The sequence below is a fragment of the Phytophthora infestans genome, genomic scaffold (genome assembly GCF_000142945.1).
Source record: "Phytophthora infestans T30-4 supercont1.50 genomic scaffold, whole genome shotgun sequence".
In the NCBI taxonomy this organism is placed as follows: Eukaryota; Oomycota; class Peronosporomycetes; order Peronosporales; family Peronosporaceae; genus Phytophthora; species Phytophthora infestans.
Genome location: NW_003303709.1, coordinates 398920 through 412501, shown reverse-complemented (window position 1 = coordinate 412501; position 13582 = coordinate 398920). Strand labels below are relative to the sequence as shown.

The following is a 13582-nucleotide window of genomic DNA, read 5'->3' as shown; positions in this document are numbered from 1 at the left end:
GCCCGAGCATCTTCCGGCGATAGCGACTCAGCGCTGTGTATTCACCATTGCGGCCAGTCCATAATTCTGGTGGCGTGTGTCGCCCATCGATGCGCCCGCAACGTTAAAGCACAATTCATCGACGGTCACTTCAACGTTTGCGTCCGTGTAAGTGCGAATCAATATCATAACTCTCTTCCCATACTGAGAGCCATATATACTGGCGCTCGATCCCAAGCCAATAGACCGTGTGTGCTCTGGATCGCTTTCTCTCGCCGCGAGTCTCGTTCACTTCGCAATTGCCGTCTGTCCGATCGCACCGACAGAAAAAGATGGTGGCGGCCAGAGCTTCGCAGGCGGAGGCGCTGATGGTGGAGCTCGCGGTGGAAGGCATGATGTGCATGAAGAACTGCGGCAACACAGTGCAGAACGCGCTGCGCAACGTGGACGGCGTGGCCGATGCCGTCGTCGACTTCGAGAAGCGCAGCGCACACATCGAGTGCGTCCCAGGCGCGAGTGTGACGGCTGACGACCTGGTGGACGCCGTCGAGTGCGTGGGCTTCGGTGCCGCAGTGAAAATGCAGGTCAACACGGCGACGGAGAGCAATACGCAGAACCCACTGACGCTCCAGCTGCTGGTGGAGGGAATGATGTGCCAGAAGAACTGCGGCACGACCGTCGAGAACGCGCTGCGAGGCGTGGATGGCGTGGCCGACGTCGTCGTTAGCTTCGAACAACGTAAAGCTACAATAACTCTACTTCGACCCGGTAGCGCGACGTTGGAGCAGCTGGTAGACATGGTGGAGTGTGTGGGCTTCGAGGCCAGCGCGTACGACGCCGCTAAGGCTGCGGTTATCAAACTACAAGCACAAAAGCAGAAGCAGCAGGAGACGGAGAACGTGGCCGTGGACATACCCGACGTGGCCAGCCACCCACGCGCCGTGTTCCATGTGGAAGGCATGAGCTGTGCCGCATGTGTGAAAGCCATCGAGGATTACGTGGGCAAGGCGGAGGGCGTATTGCACTGTCGCGTGGGCCTCATCAGCCAGAAGGCCGAGGTCTCGTTCGACCGTGATCTGGTCAAGAATGAGCAGACGTCACTCCATAAACTCATCCAGGACGCCGGCTACACGGCGACGTTCTCACACGTGGTGGAGCCCGGTGACGACGACTCGCTGGAGCTCAAGTTCACTGTCACGGGCATGAGTTGCGCTGCGTGTGTGGGCAAGATCGAGACGGCGGTGGGCAAGTTGCCTGGAGTGACGAAAGTGCTGGTCAATCTGCCGCTAAACAAGGCGCAGGTGCATCTGAAGCAGTTGGCCAAGACAGGTCCGCGTGACGTACTGGAGTGTATCAATGGCCTGGGCTACTCGGCCGAGGTGGCACTGCACACGACGGACCAGAACGCCCTGAGCAAGTCGGAGGTGGCAAAATGGCGTAAACTTTTGACCACGGCCATGATTTTCTCCTTGCCGGCCACACTCATCCACATGGTGCTCATGTACATTCCGCCGGTAGAAATGTTTCTAATGACCCCGGTGTTCAACGCCGTGACGTTGAAGCTGCTGCTGCTCTTTCTACTCTCGACACCAGTGCAATTTGGTGTTGGTCGACGGTTCTACGTGGCTGCGTGGAAAGGTCTGCAACACGGCGCTATGGGTATGGACTTCCTGGTTGTGGCCGGCACCAGCATGTCGTACACTTACAGTTTTGTGTCCTTCATGGGCTCGGCCCTGCACGAGAACTACAACGGCCACCACTTTTTCGAGTCTTCTGCGATGTTGCTGACGTTCGTGACGCTCGGTAAGTACATGGAGTCGATGGCCAAGGGTAAAACAGCGGACGCTCTGTCGGAGTTGGCGAAACTTCAGCCAAAGACAGCGTTGTTGATCCAAGAAGGCAAGCGGGACCGCGAAATTCCAATTGAGCTGGTTCAACGAGGTGATTTATTGCGTATTCGACCAGGAGCCAACATCCCAACAGACGGCGTGGTGAAGTCTGGCTCCAGCTCGACAGATGAGTCGATGCTGACGGGTGAGAGTATGCCGGTGGCCAAGAAAGAGGGTGACTATGTGTTTGGATCGACGGTTAACCAACAAGGCGCGTTGGTTATTGAGTCCAGCTGTATGGGTGGCGAGAGCTCGGCTTTGTCGCAGATCTGTGCGTTGATCGAAGATGCTCAGCTCCACAAGGCTCCGATCCAGGCATATGCTGACTGGTTGGCGTCGATTTTCGCTCCTTGTGTACTGGGCATGTCGGTGATGACGTTCATTGCGTGGATCACTTTGCTCTCTGTCGATCTCATCCCGACGGAGTGGAAAGTGGAGCTGGGTGTTGATGTGTTAGTCGACCATGCAGATGACTTGTATGTCGCGATCTTGTTTGCTATCACTGTAGTCGTCATCGCGTGTCCGTGTGCTTTGGGACTGGCTACACCCACCGCTGTTATGGTTGGGTGTGGTGTTGGCGCCAAGAAAGGGGTACTTATCAAGGGCGGTCGAGCGCTCGAGACAGCGCGGTATATTGATACCATCGTGTTCGACAAGACGGGGACACTTACTGTCGGACACCCGTCTGTACGTGACATTCTGGTTGCTGACCGTACGTATACGGCGCGTGAGCTTCTGTACTACGGCGCGTCGTTGGAGTGTGTGAGTGAACACGTTCTTGGCAAGGCTATCGTGGTGACAGCCACTGAGTATGAGAAGCTAGAGCTACAGGACCCGACAGAGGTGCATGTTACTCCTGGTCGAGGTATTGAAGGTGTAGTTGCTGCGAGTAACGTAACGAGTCGACGTACTGCTGTTCGTGTGCTCGTGGGCAACTCTGAGTACTGTGAGGAGAAGGGAATTGAGATTAGCGACAAGATGCGAGTTCAGATGCATGAAATGGAGCTGGAGGGCAAGACTGTGGTGGTTGTCTGTGTGGAGAACAAGCTGGTGGGTGTGATCGCCTTGGCTGATGCTCCTCGTCCGGAAGCTGCAGCTGTCGTGAAGCACTTGAAGTCCATGGGACTGGATGTGTGGCTGATCACTGGCGACAACCTCCGTACAGCCAGCGCCATCGCTCGTCAGATGAGCATCAACCACGTCAAGGCGGTGGCTCTACCAGGCGAGAAGGCTGCTCAGATCAAGGCGCTGCAGTCGCAGGTGAACCCTCTGACTTTGAAGCCGCGTATTGTGTGTATGGTTGGTGATGGTATCAACGACGCGCCAGCTCTGGCCCAGTCGGACATCGGCATGGCCATCGGTGCTGGCACACAGATCGCCAAGGCGGAGGCTGACATGGTGCTGGTAAAGAGCACGCTGACGGATGTGGTGGTGGCTCTGGATCTGGCTCGTGTGGTCTTCTCTCGTATCAAGTTGAACTTCTTCTTCTCGATCATCTACAACGCCGTGGGGATTCCTCTGGCTGCTGGCATGTTCTTCCCGCTGATCCACCGGATGATGCCGCCTGCGTGTGCTGGTCTAGCCATGGCCTTCTCATCGGTATCAGTAGTGACATCATCACTCTTGCTGAAGAAGTACAAGTCGCCTCGAATTCTACAACCAAAGGCTCAAAAAGTGCACTTCGAAGAAGATCTACAGGTTGTGGATCTCAAGAACCTTGTGCGTCTAAAAGTCAGCAACGTGCGCTACGCGCCGTTGACGAATGTGGACGAGCGGCTGGTGCGTCCTAAAGCTCCTGCTCAGTAAGAGACGAGACCGTAACAGGTGATGTTAGATGTGGTTGCTGTATTTTTTGAGAAGCGTAGGCTGAGTGAACGCCATTTAAGTGATAAGTGAACTTGCAAGACACAGAAGTTTGTCTATCCGATTTATTCCTCTTTAGCTCTACAGTTTGGTACTAGCTGAAGAATGTGGCCACTACGAAATAGTGGTGTGAACGAGTGATGGTGCATTAAAGTTGCAAGGATCACTACGTTCACTGAGAAGAAGACAAGGCCAGCTAGCCACAATGGGAAGAAAGTGTTGACGCCTTGCATCTCCAAATGATACGCCCAGTACAGCCAGTGAAGCTAGTTGCAGAAAAATGTCAATTTCAGTATCTTTCAGGAAAATTGTAGAATAGAAAGACAACTTACCTCGCCTCCTAGCCACGCAAAGATCATAGCAAGGCCCTTCCACTTCAGTTGCAAGTTTGTCAGTGGGAAGATGAGCGGCAGGAACGCGGTGTACCACAAGAAGTACTGTGTTGAAAAAAAAATGTTTTGAGTTTTCAGCTTCGAGAACTGGAGGATAACAAATGTTACGTACCTGCGCCGTGCACACCTTGTTGAAGATGACAAACACCATTGTTAACGCGAACAACGCGAAGGGAAGATCACGACCATATGCGAACGATATGGCAACGAGGGATGTGAGTTGAGGCAGAAACGCTAGGAGCCCAACACCGAAACCTGACGGAGTGTTGTATCGAAGATAGAGATCGTAGAAGTAGACCGAGAAGTTGTGACGGTTGTCCGTGCGCGTGAAGTGGTAAAGGTACGCCTCGTATAGAAACTGAAATCCGTAGCTATAGACAGTAACAAACCACAAAGTTATTAAGGGGAGAACGCGCAGCTCATGACATGTTGATAAAATTCTTACAGGTAATAGCAGCCGGCAGCAAGGAAGATGAAGAGACCTCCACTCACAAGGCCGAAGATGAGGCGATCTCTGTTGAGAAGTCCAGCAAGCTGCGCCCAAAAGCAAACTGACGAGCAGCAAGAAGAAGTCCACTTGGCATTTGCACTTCGAAAGTCTCCGTTGAGAAACTATTCGGCAAATTAGATAAACAAGGTATTGTCAGTCCTTAACAAAGTATTCTTTTTGTCACCCAGCATAAATCCTACCACGAGGAAAGCCAATGCGTAGATAATAGGGTAGATCTTGAAGTGGACAGCGGCGCCATATCTACATGAAACAGGAAGACGTCAGAGTGAGGAAGTACCGTCTGCAGCTATTACACGTACGCCACAACTGAGAGCACGAGCTGCTTCCGCATCATCAGTAACAGTGACAACATGACCAGCAACACCACGATGGAATCTGCATTGCCTCGCGTCGAGATATTCACCGAGAATGGGTGGAACAGCCACACACTATACACGTTTTATCAACACCACATATCAGCATCTGATAACTCCATTACTAATTATTATCCCTCCCTCACCAGCAATAATTGACAGCACCTGTAGCAAACACCAGCATACAGTAGTAAGATAAATGCACACTAACACTCTCGTTATATCCACTTTGCTTACTTGTATCGGGAAGCCCTCTCAACCTCAAAATCTGGTACAAAATGTATCCGACCAGCATATCGCAGCCCACAAACAGCAGCTTCCCGAACATTTCATGCACGTAGACGTTCGGCAGCAACAGAAAAGCTCTGCAATAACACAATTGCAGCACTGTCAGTCACTTAAAACAGTAGCCTCTTAGCTACAAATGGCCTCAAAAACTCACAGCACAGGCGTGTAGCGGTATGTCGTGCGCTCGAACGGCGAATGGCCGTCCGCCATCTCCCGCGCAGCGTCCGAGTACACGTCATAGTCCACATCCGTATACTTAACAGTCATATACAGATCCTGAAAGTGGCCATAAAGTAGCAGCGCAAGCCGCAGCACCAACGCGCCGCCGAAGAGCGCTAGTGTCCTTCGTGACATTGTCAGAATAAATTCTGATACATTTTTGCGAAGATAAAATCGTATTTAGTGAAAATGAGACAAAGGAGAAAGATCTGCGACGTGTGAGAAAGAAAACTTCAAGTATACTGGTTCAGTCATTGCTTTTTAGTGTGAGGTTGGCGAGGCCGTAGACGACCGGGTTGTAGCGGAATCGATTCTTAAGTCGCAGTTTGCCGCCTGTTGTTTCTTCAGGCCCGGAGGTAGGACTACCCGGAGCTGCGGCAGCGTCTGCTGTATTGGCAGCTACAGATAACGACGAGGTGCTTGGCGAGGGTGCAATGGTAGCTTCGCCGAACTTTTTCAGTGCCTTGCCCACGTAGTAACCTTTCGTCATGTTTTGCAGCAGCCCGTTGGCTAGTCGACGGTTGCCATTGAACGTCGTAGCCCACTGGTTGACGATCAATACATTCACTCCACACAGAGTGAGTAGCAGAGCACGAGCGTAGGGATCGCACTCGACTTCTTTTTCCCACGCGGGTTTATCACTGTCCACTTTACTCTGTCGACGCACACTGTTTGAGTTCTCAGCGTGATCCAGTAGTATTATCGCTTGACATGTCAGCGCAACGTTCATCCCAGTGACCTGCTGTAGAGGAAGATACGACCCAAGCACTCGATTCGGCCCGACGTACATTAGCCCACCCCCACGACGAGCAAGAAGAGCCTGCTGCCAGTCGGTCACACTAGGAATTTGTCCGTGATCAAGCGCATCCTTCCACCCTCCAGCCGCTTGTTTAACGACACTAGTCATTGTCTGCCCACTTGGATTCCCTGGGTCTTCTTGATGCGGATCTACGATGACACGGATGTCATTCGGTCTTAGAGGCTGTTTCTTCATCGCCATTAGTCGTTGATGAAGAATCTGAATAGAAAAGTCTCGAGCAATTGCATCAGCTGGCTGAAGTACGGGTAGAGCTTCCATCGGCAGACAAGCGAAGATCTGGTCCAGAAGAAGGACCAGAGTATTGCCTGTGAGGTTGCTCTTAAGCTCTGCGCTCATAGCCGAGTGGGTGAAGAGCGGGTTGAGCAACTCGACAGTATCTTTAATAACTGTCGTGAGCTCATCTTCAAGGATGTCTTCACCTTGATTCAATAGAGTCTCTTGAGACGTAAACTCATACATTTCATCTTGTCCATGAGCCTCTTCGTACGCCAACGTCTCCTTTGCACATTTCTCTCTCCACGTACGAATCCTCTTTTGTAGTTGCTCTAATAACGCTGCCTGAGTGTCTGTGAATTCCATGCGAGAAATCGCAACACGTCTCTCAGTACTGCCTAAAAACGCAGCATACAAGTAGCAGCGATCAGGAGAAAAGTGGAGACACAGCACGCGAATGGAACTCGGTAGCGCTGCCACAATGGCATCCACTCGAGTCCCGACACTCATCCGCTTGAAAGACTCGGATTGTTGAGATAAATACAGCTGAGAGAGCTGGAATGGCAGACTATGAGCCTCGGCACTGGTGTGTGTCTTCTGTAGCTTCTTCATCCTTCGTAAGTGCAGACGCTGGACATTCGACTCTGCCACACATTTCTCGAACAAGGCAGTTGCAACCTCGATAACCTCAGCACTTTGGTGCTTGAGTACATTCTTCGCACAGTCAAACGGGTGTCGACAGCCAAGAACGTGCACCAGTTCGTTCGAACACAGTCGCAACAGCTCTGCACACTGCTTTTCAAATGCGATAAGTTGGTACTTCTGAACTTCTGCAGCGTGGGCTGTGAGCATTTCCTCCAAACGAGCTTCGTCGACTCCTTCTTCTTCCTCTTCCGTTTCCAGCTCGCCTTGTACCGGACTTTGGCTTTCATTCTGGTTCGGAGCTGCATTTTGGTTCGCTGCTGCATCTGCGGCAACAGCGAGTTCAGCGCGTGCTCCGTGGCAGCAAACCCACGTTGCATGACGCGCATCAGATGACGTGTAGCGAGTCCATAGATGAGTTCTAAGGGCATCCGCTTTCTGTCGATCGTGTCCATGGAAAAGCGCAAGACGTTGACACTGAAGCCTCAGCACTTGAGCGATTGCATGCTGGATTTCCAAGACGGAGTTGTCAGAAAGCGTATCAATCGCAGAAGAGATCAATGTCATGGCACGTGGCAGCTCAAATGATCCGGTGTTATGCTGCTCCGACTCAGTTGCGTTAAGCCACTTTTCCACCACGTTGCGTTGTCTGTCTTCGTTGTATCGATACCACGTCATCTCTTTATCTTTGACAGCTGCAGGCGATAGCTCCGATGCCAGCAGAAGTCGAGCAACTTGTAGTTTAGTCAACGCAATCTCCATTGCCAAAGGTGACACTATTGCCTCTCGGTGTTTCTCTGTTTGACTCGGAGAAGAAAAAGCAAACTGTCTTTCGAAGCATATCTCCTGTAAAGTTAGCGCTTCTTCTAGCATAATCTTCGCATCTAAGCCGGCATTAGTGAGATGATGTGAATCGCCATAATTCCGCTGAAATGATTGCAAAGCCGCTGAAAATTTAATCAGAAGTTGACTGCGCTGATAATGGGCCTCAACGTGAGTTAGCATAAGCATGCTCTTGTCCAGAGTTCGCTTGCTCTCCTGTAAATAGTCCAACATACATGAGTCTTTACATGCAGCGGCCTTCTTCAGAAGTACCGTCGCTTGTTTGAATATCACTCGAGCCACTAGTTGAACCACCACAACATCAGGAGAATTAGCTAGACCAGTCTCTTTGTAGGGAATCGTCTGTACAGCTGGACACCGCATTCCAGCGACGATCGTCATCGCTGCGCTCTTCTCAGCACTTTTCAATAAATCGAGTGCTTCGTCAAGGTCGGGATTCAACTTACAGCATCGTAGTGTCCACTCCAAGAAGCGACAAACATCTAGTTGGGAAACCCCCAAAGCACTTTTTGCTCGAGCTAATGCCTGTTCGGTTTGACCTTCGATCTCCAAGACACAACTGGATAGAACATCACATTCACTTGCCAAGACTTTGGAGCTCTCAGTCGAGTACCGCAGTATCTCAAGAAGAGTTTTCGCTTGGCGGACAAACCCGAACTGCAAGAGTAGCTGGATTGACTTGACTGCTTTCTCCCGTGAGTCAAGCTGTGTGCTTTGAACCACGCGTCGTTTCCTCGATTCAAAGTCACCTTCAGGTAGCTCAGTCGACGTCTGAGATTCTTGCAGCTCCTTTATCAATGCATCTCCATTTAATTGGATAATATCTAAAGCGTTCTGCAGTGGCAAAGAAAAGTTGCTCAAATTCAACCGCTCCATGAGGTCAAATTGCGAGAGTTCCATCCAAATCTGTGCGATTAGAGTTCGTCGAGGAATATACGCGTGGAACAGCACACTATACAAGCAAAATGAGGGTAGCATGCTCGAGTATTGGAGTCCATCGTCACGAAGCATGGCGAGCAGATCTTCGAGACTTAGTAACGTAAGAACTGGTTGAGTGCTGTGGACCATACTCACTTGCAAAACTCTAGTCCACGGCATGTAAAATCGATTCGCAACGTTCGTGTCGTGGTCCACTAAGAAACTAATCCACTCACGTTCCGACACAGGCGTCGTATACTTAGGCATCTTGTCCTGTTTCCACTCGTCAAACTCAACTCTGCTAGTTGCGTCGGGGTTCTCTCGTTCAAATGTGACTTTAAATTCAGCCTCATTCGTCATCATGATGATGTGTTCCCAGGCTTTCATCACCTCGTACAAAGCCAATCGAACGTACTGTAACCTCTCGGTACAATTCTTGGATAACGTCGCCCGCATAACGAAAATACGAAGCTGCTTCTCAGCAAACCACAGAGGCGAGTAGCCCACGTTAATATTCAGACGTGACAGCTGGTCACTTGAAGTCGTCGCTTTCCGTGCTTGTGAGACTTTTAGCTGCTGTTTCTGACAATTTAGCAGCGTTGAGGTGGCACATTCCAGATAAGTGACAGCATTCTGAGTAGAGAATTGATTTGTGTAAAACCATTCAGCAATGTCAACGAGAACGAGCGTCTGTTCTTCCGGCTGTCCATCGAGTTCCGTGTAGGCGTTCGACAACATCCTGAGTTGTGCAGGTGGGTCTTTCCAAGAAGAAAGCGCTACTTTCTTGAGTATTTGAGCTTGGACAAGAGATTGTTCCAGTTGATCTGGGGTTTTCGAGCTGCCTCCACTCCTTGGCATGCTGATTGGCTTCCCAATGCGAGCACCTGCAATGGCCGATGTAGTTTGAATCTCCTTCATGATACCACGAGGCAATGGCGTTCGATGCGACGTTGGTCCAAAGGTTCTAAGTACGTACTCACAGATCTCATATTGGTCGCTCCATTTACTCGCTTTTCCACAAACTACCAGCGTTAGTAAAACCATTTCGCCATAAAAGTTGAGATCTGCGTCAGGAGACACGATCACTTGGTCGAGATAACGTAGCGTCTTACGCAAGCTGTCCGTAATATGATCAAGAAAATTGTCTTCAGCTTCCTCGCTATCGAGCTTTGTACTTGGGTTTATTGCAAAGATGGCCGCGTTCCAGATCACTTCGCAAGCTCGAACAACGATAGCAGATACGTTTCCGCGTAGTGCGTACTCGATTGATTGCACAAGATGCGATAGTGAAGCAAGAATTAACTTTTGAGCGGGTGTATCTCCCTGTCCTAACGCCAAAATTGCTCGTCCGTAAAGCAACTCAGCAAGAGCGAACCACTTCCACGTGCTTGGCGTAATAAGTAGCTGGATCACTTGCTTAGCCTTTTTGTCTTCTGGAGACGTTAGCACCTGTAAAGCCTCCTCTGCACAGTCGATTGCGAACTTAGCGTTCTTCAGTCGGAACGCGCCACAACCGAGTCGAACCCATATTTCCACATACAACTCCATCACTTGCTGTTCTTCTTCCAGTACTCGCCCCGTTCCGGTGCTCGTGAACGACGTGAATATCTCTGACGCACTCGTCTGCCACATTGTGATGGCTTTCTGATAAAACCCTTGAGCTTTTTCCAGAAGTTGCGATTGCTGTGCTGCTGAGAGTAACATTTGCGTAAATGTCACTTCCATCGCCTCCAAATAGGCAGCAACCTTCACTTGAATAGAAGTCGTGTTGGTAGGTGTAATATCCTTCGCATTCTGAGCAATTTGAACTCTTGACTTTAGCTCTGCAAATCGCTTAATGTGCAGTACACTCGTGCTTCCTCCACTGACAGGATTACGTTTCAGAAAGGTGTCTGCGATAGCTAGAGCCTTGTCAAGCTTGCCAGTCTTCTCATAAATACTCGAAAGTCCAAGTCCGATATTGGCAAGAAGATCGTTATCCACACTTGCAGCACCCGCTTCCAGAGCCGCGTAAACAGCCTCAAACGCGTGGATACACTCAGGTAAAATCCATTGTGGGTCAAAGCCATTCTCAGAAGTACTAGATTGAGTCACTTCTAGCAACATACGGAAGATGTGGAAATGGTAATTCCACAAGTAGATGCACGTATTCTCCAACACGAACGTCCACCCGATCTTTGTTGCTGCCTGCAGCGCTTTCGTAAGATGCTCCAGTATTTCCAATTTAATAGTGCGATGTTCCTTGTTAAACGTACTTTGTAGAATTGAAAGACTGAGATTTACATCTCCTTCAGCCTCTGCGCCTGGTTCAATGGGTGACGAGCTATCGTCGGTATTTGGACGATGTATCCCCAGTACAAACGCCTCCTTCCCCAGAGATATCAGCGCTATGAGATCAGCGTTTGACTTCCTTGCAGCTAGTCTTGACTCGATTCGGTTTCCCAGAGTTTCGGTCTGACGTTGGGCGTTATCAGCTTTCATCGCCTGATCCTTTAACTTGGTCGCTAGGATCTCCATCATCAGAAGCCGCATGTCAACCTCGAGGATCAGCAAACTCTTCTCATTAGATATGCTCTTCAAAGGCACAGCCTCCCCTGTTTCACTTGTAGCAAAGTACTTCGACAATGTCAGCTCCGTCGTCTGTTGAGCCAGTACACTATCATGGAGACAACTCCACGCGAGCGATGAAATCTCGCTCCAAAGTCTGACATCGTCAGCAGGCGAACTCGACTCGCTACTACTCTCAGTCATCATATCGATACTGCGAGCCAGAATTTCTCGCTGCTGTTGTAGGTCTTTGCCTTCCTTGACTTGTTCCAACATCGCTAGTACTTCCAACGACCTGGACGATGAGTTCTCAGCTGCTAGCTTCAAGTCCAATTTCTGCTTTATAGGGAGCAAATGAGTGTCAACCGGTCGAACTATCCAGTCTTCATGAGCACTGAGAACCTCGACTGTCAATGGGGACGTATCATTTGCACGAATAATCGTTCCATAGTCCAAAGAAAGAGCTTTACACACGTTCGTGTTCGCCTTAGCTAGAAAGTCAGACGCCACCTCCAGTTTCGCTATCTCCAAGTAAAGTCGCGCTCGAAAGCCAAGCAACAACGAGTCCAATTCTTCCATGATAGACGACGCCAGACTGAACACTCGACTCAAAATATGCCGCAAGTGAGGCTGCAGCAGTGGCAGCGACAGATTCCACGCGTAGATACACACCCGCTCGACCAACTGCGGATCCTGCTGACGTTTACTGGCCAATAACGCGCGCTCAAACGCTTTTATTCCTTCCACTCGTCGAGAGAGAAGCTTGGATTCACGTTGGCGAGAGCTCATCTTGTCTCCAGTGTGTGTAGCCGGCGTGACAATGAGTAAAATTGCACTCAGAACTTGACATAAAACTCGAGTTTTCGGTGGCATATTTTTGCCTTTGCGTTGTAGCACGACGTCGCATGCTGCTGCTATGGGTAAAGCATTGTTAAGTGCTGCATGGATTGCAGTTTCAGCCACCATTTCACCGTCAATGGCTTTCAGCGCACGCGGCTCTAGAGAGCTCACGAAAGTTTTAACATCTTCTGGCGGCGTTTCAGCGTTTAAACCGACGAAACCCGTGGCTTCCTGGAATATTTCAACACACGCGGCTTCCAACGTCCCCGCAACGTTCCCAGACTTGACACACTGGAGTTTGACTAGCAATGTTGATCTCTTATCACTCGAGGGCAGAAGTCGCTTGACGTTGGGCACGATCTTCTGACACTCTGGGTCTTTGAACGATCCCAAGTGGACTTGAAGACACAGTGCTTCTTCATACAAAGCCTTGAATGACACGTCAGCTTTGGTGAGTTCAGCGAGACGAGGACCGAGCTGCACGTCCACTACGTCGTTGATTGCCTTCGCAGCGTTTGATAGTTGATTGGCATCTAGCTGAGCGTAGACAAGAGCGAGTTGGAGTCGAAGCAGCCACGCCACATCCGACTCGGCGGTCAGCTTGAGCGCATCGATGATGTTCGTTAAAGACGGCACTAGAAACTGGAAGGTGGATTGCTTCATGAGCTGGCGCGCAATCTGCCAATACGTCACAGACGCATTGTACACGAGAAAGTCGTACACAGGACGCTTAAGTGTATCCATGGCGATTGGGATCACAGCGAGAACAAAGTGGATCGCATCAAGCACCTTCTTGAGCTTCGTCACACCCGTGTCAGCCTCTGCATCGTACGACTCGCAATGAGCTCGGACGAATTGAGCGCGACAGTAAAACTACCAAGACATCAAATATTATATTTTTATTTTTTCTTCTCAATTGCGAGCTTACCTGGTTTTTAAGTTGACATTCGCTGAAAAACCATTCGATACTCTTCAATGCCGTGTGGAAATCTCCTTGAAGAACTGCAGCCTCAGCTGTGAGTACCAGAAGCTCCGGTAGATTCATGCCAGCGGTCACTCCCATAGACGGCACGCAGGTTTGCTGGTGGATCGTCGTGAGTCGGTCAAGAATTCCGCTTGCTGTCGGTCTCACGTCTTTCGACAAAGAGCTCTCACTCTCAGATGAGCTCGCGAGCTCCAGCAAACGCCGCAGCTCGCGATCCAACGCTGTGACGTGAGAGAGAAACACCATGACGTGAGGAATGAACGCTCCCAAACCCAACACG

The 13582-nt window shown here is 50.3% G+C and overlaps 4 protein-coding genes across 4 annotated transcripts; 1 reads left to right on the top strand and 3 right to left on the bottom strand.

The window, feature by feature from the left end:
* Positions 1-311: 311 nt before the first annotated feature.
* PITG_17127 (copper-transporting ATPase, putative) lies at positions 312-3674 on the top strand (the record flags this gene model as incomplete). Its single annotated transcript, XM_002896978.1, has 1 exon — positions 312-3674. One exon carries the CDS (start codon positions 312-314, stop codon positions 3672-3674), a length of 3363 nt encoding a protein of 1120 aa, XP_002897024.1.
* Positions 3675-4059: 385 nt separating this feature from the next.
* Positions 4060-5485, bottom strand: PITG_17126 (GPI mannosyltransferase 1; the record flags this gene model as incomplete). Its single annotated transcript, XM_002896977.1, has 7 exons — positions 4060-4071; positions 4236-4494; positions 4569-4735; positions 4814-4874; positions 4934-5062; positions 5248-5352; positions 5430-5485. 7 exons carry the CDS (start codon positions 5483-5485, stop codon positions 4060-4062), a joined length of 789 nt encoding a protein of 262 aa, XP_002897023.1.
* Positions 5486-5741: 256 nt separating this feature from the next.
* Positions 5742-6494, bottom strand: PITG_17125 (uncharacterized protein; the record flags this gene model as incomplete). The annotated part of the gene is made up of 2 exons (XM_002896976.1): positions 5742-5807; positions 5898-6494. 2 exons carry the CDS (start codon positions 6492-6494, stop codon positions 5742-5744), a joined length of 663 nt encoding a protein of 220 aa, XP_002897022.1.
* A 217-nt stretch (positions 6495-6711) lies between these two features.
* On the bottom strand, positions 6712-13548 carry PITG_17124 (uncharacterized protein; the record flags this gene model as incomplete). Its single annotated transcript, XM_002896975.1, has 4 exons — positions 6712-6715; positions 6760-7954; positions 8141-13190; positions 13246-13548. 4 exons carry the CDS (start codon positions 13546-13548, stop codon positions 6712-6714), a joined length of 6552 nt encoding a protein of 2183 aa, XP_002897021.1.
* Between the last annotated feature and the right edge of the window lie 34 nt (positions 13549-13582).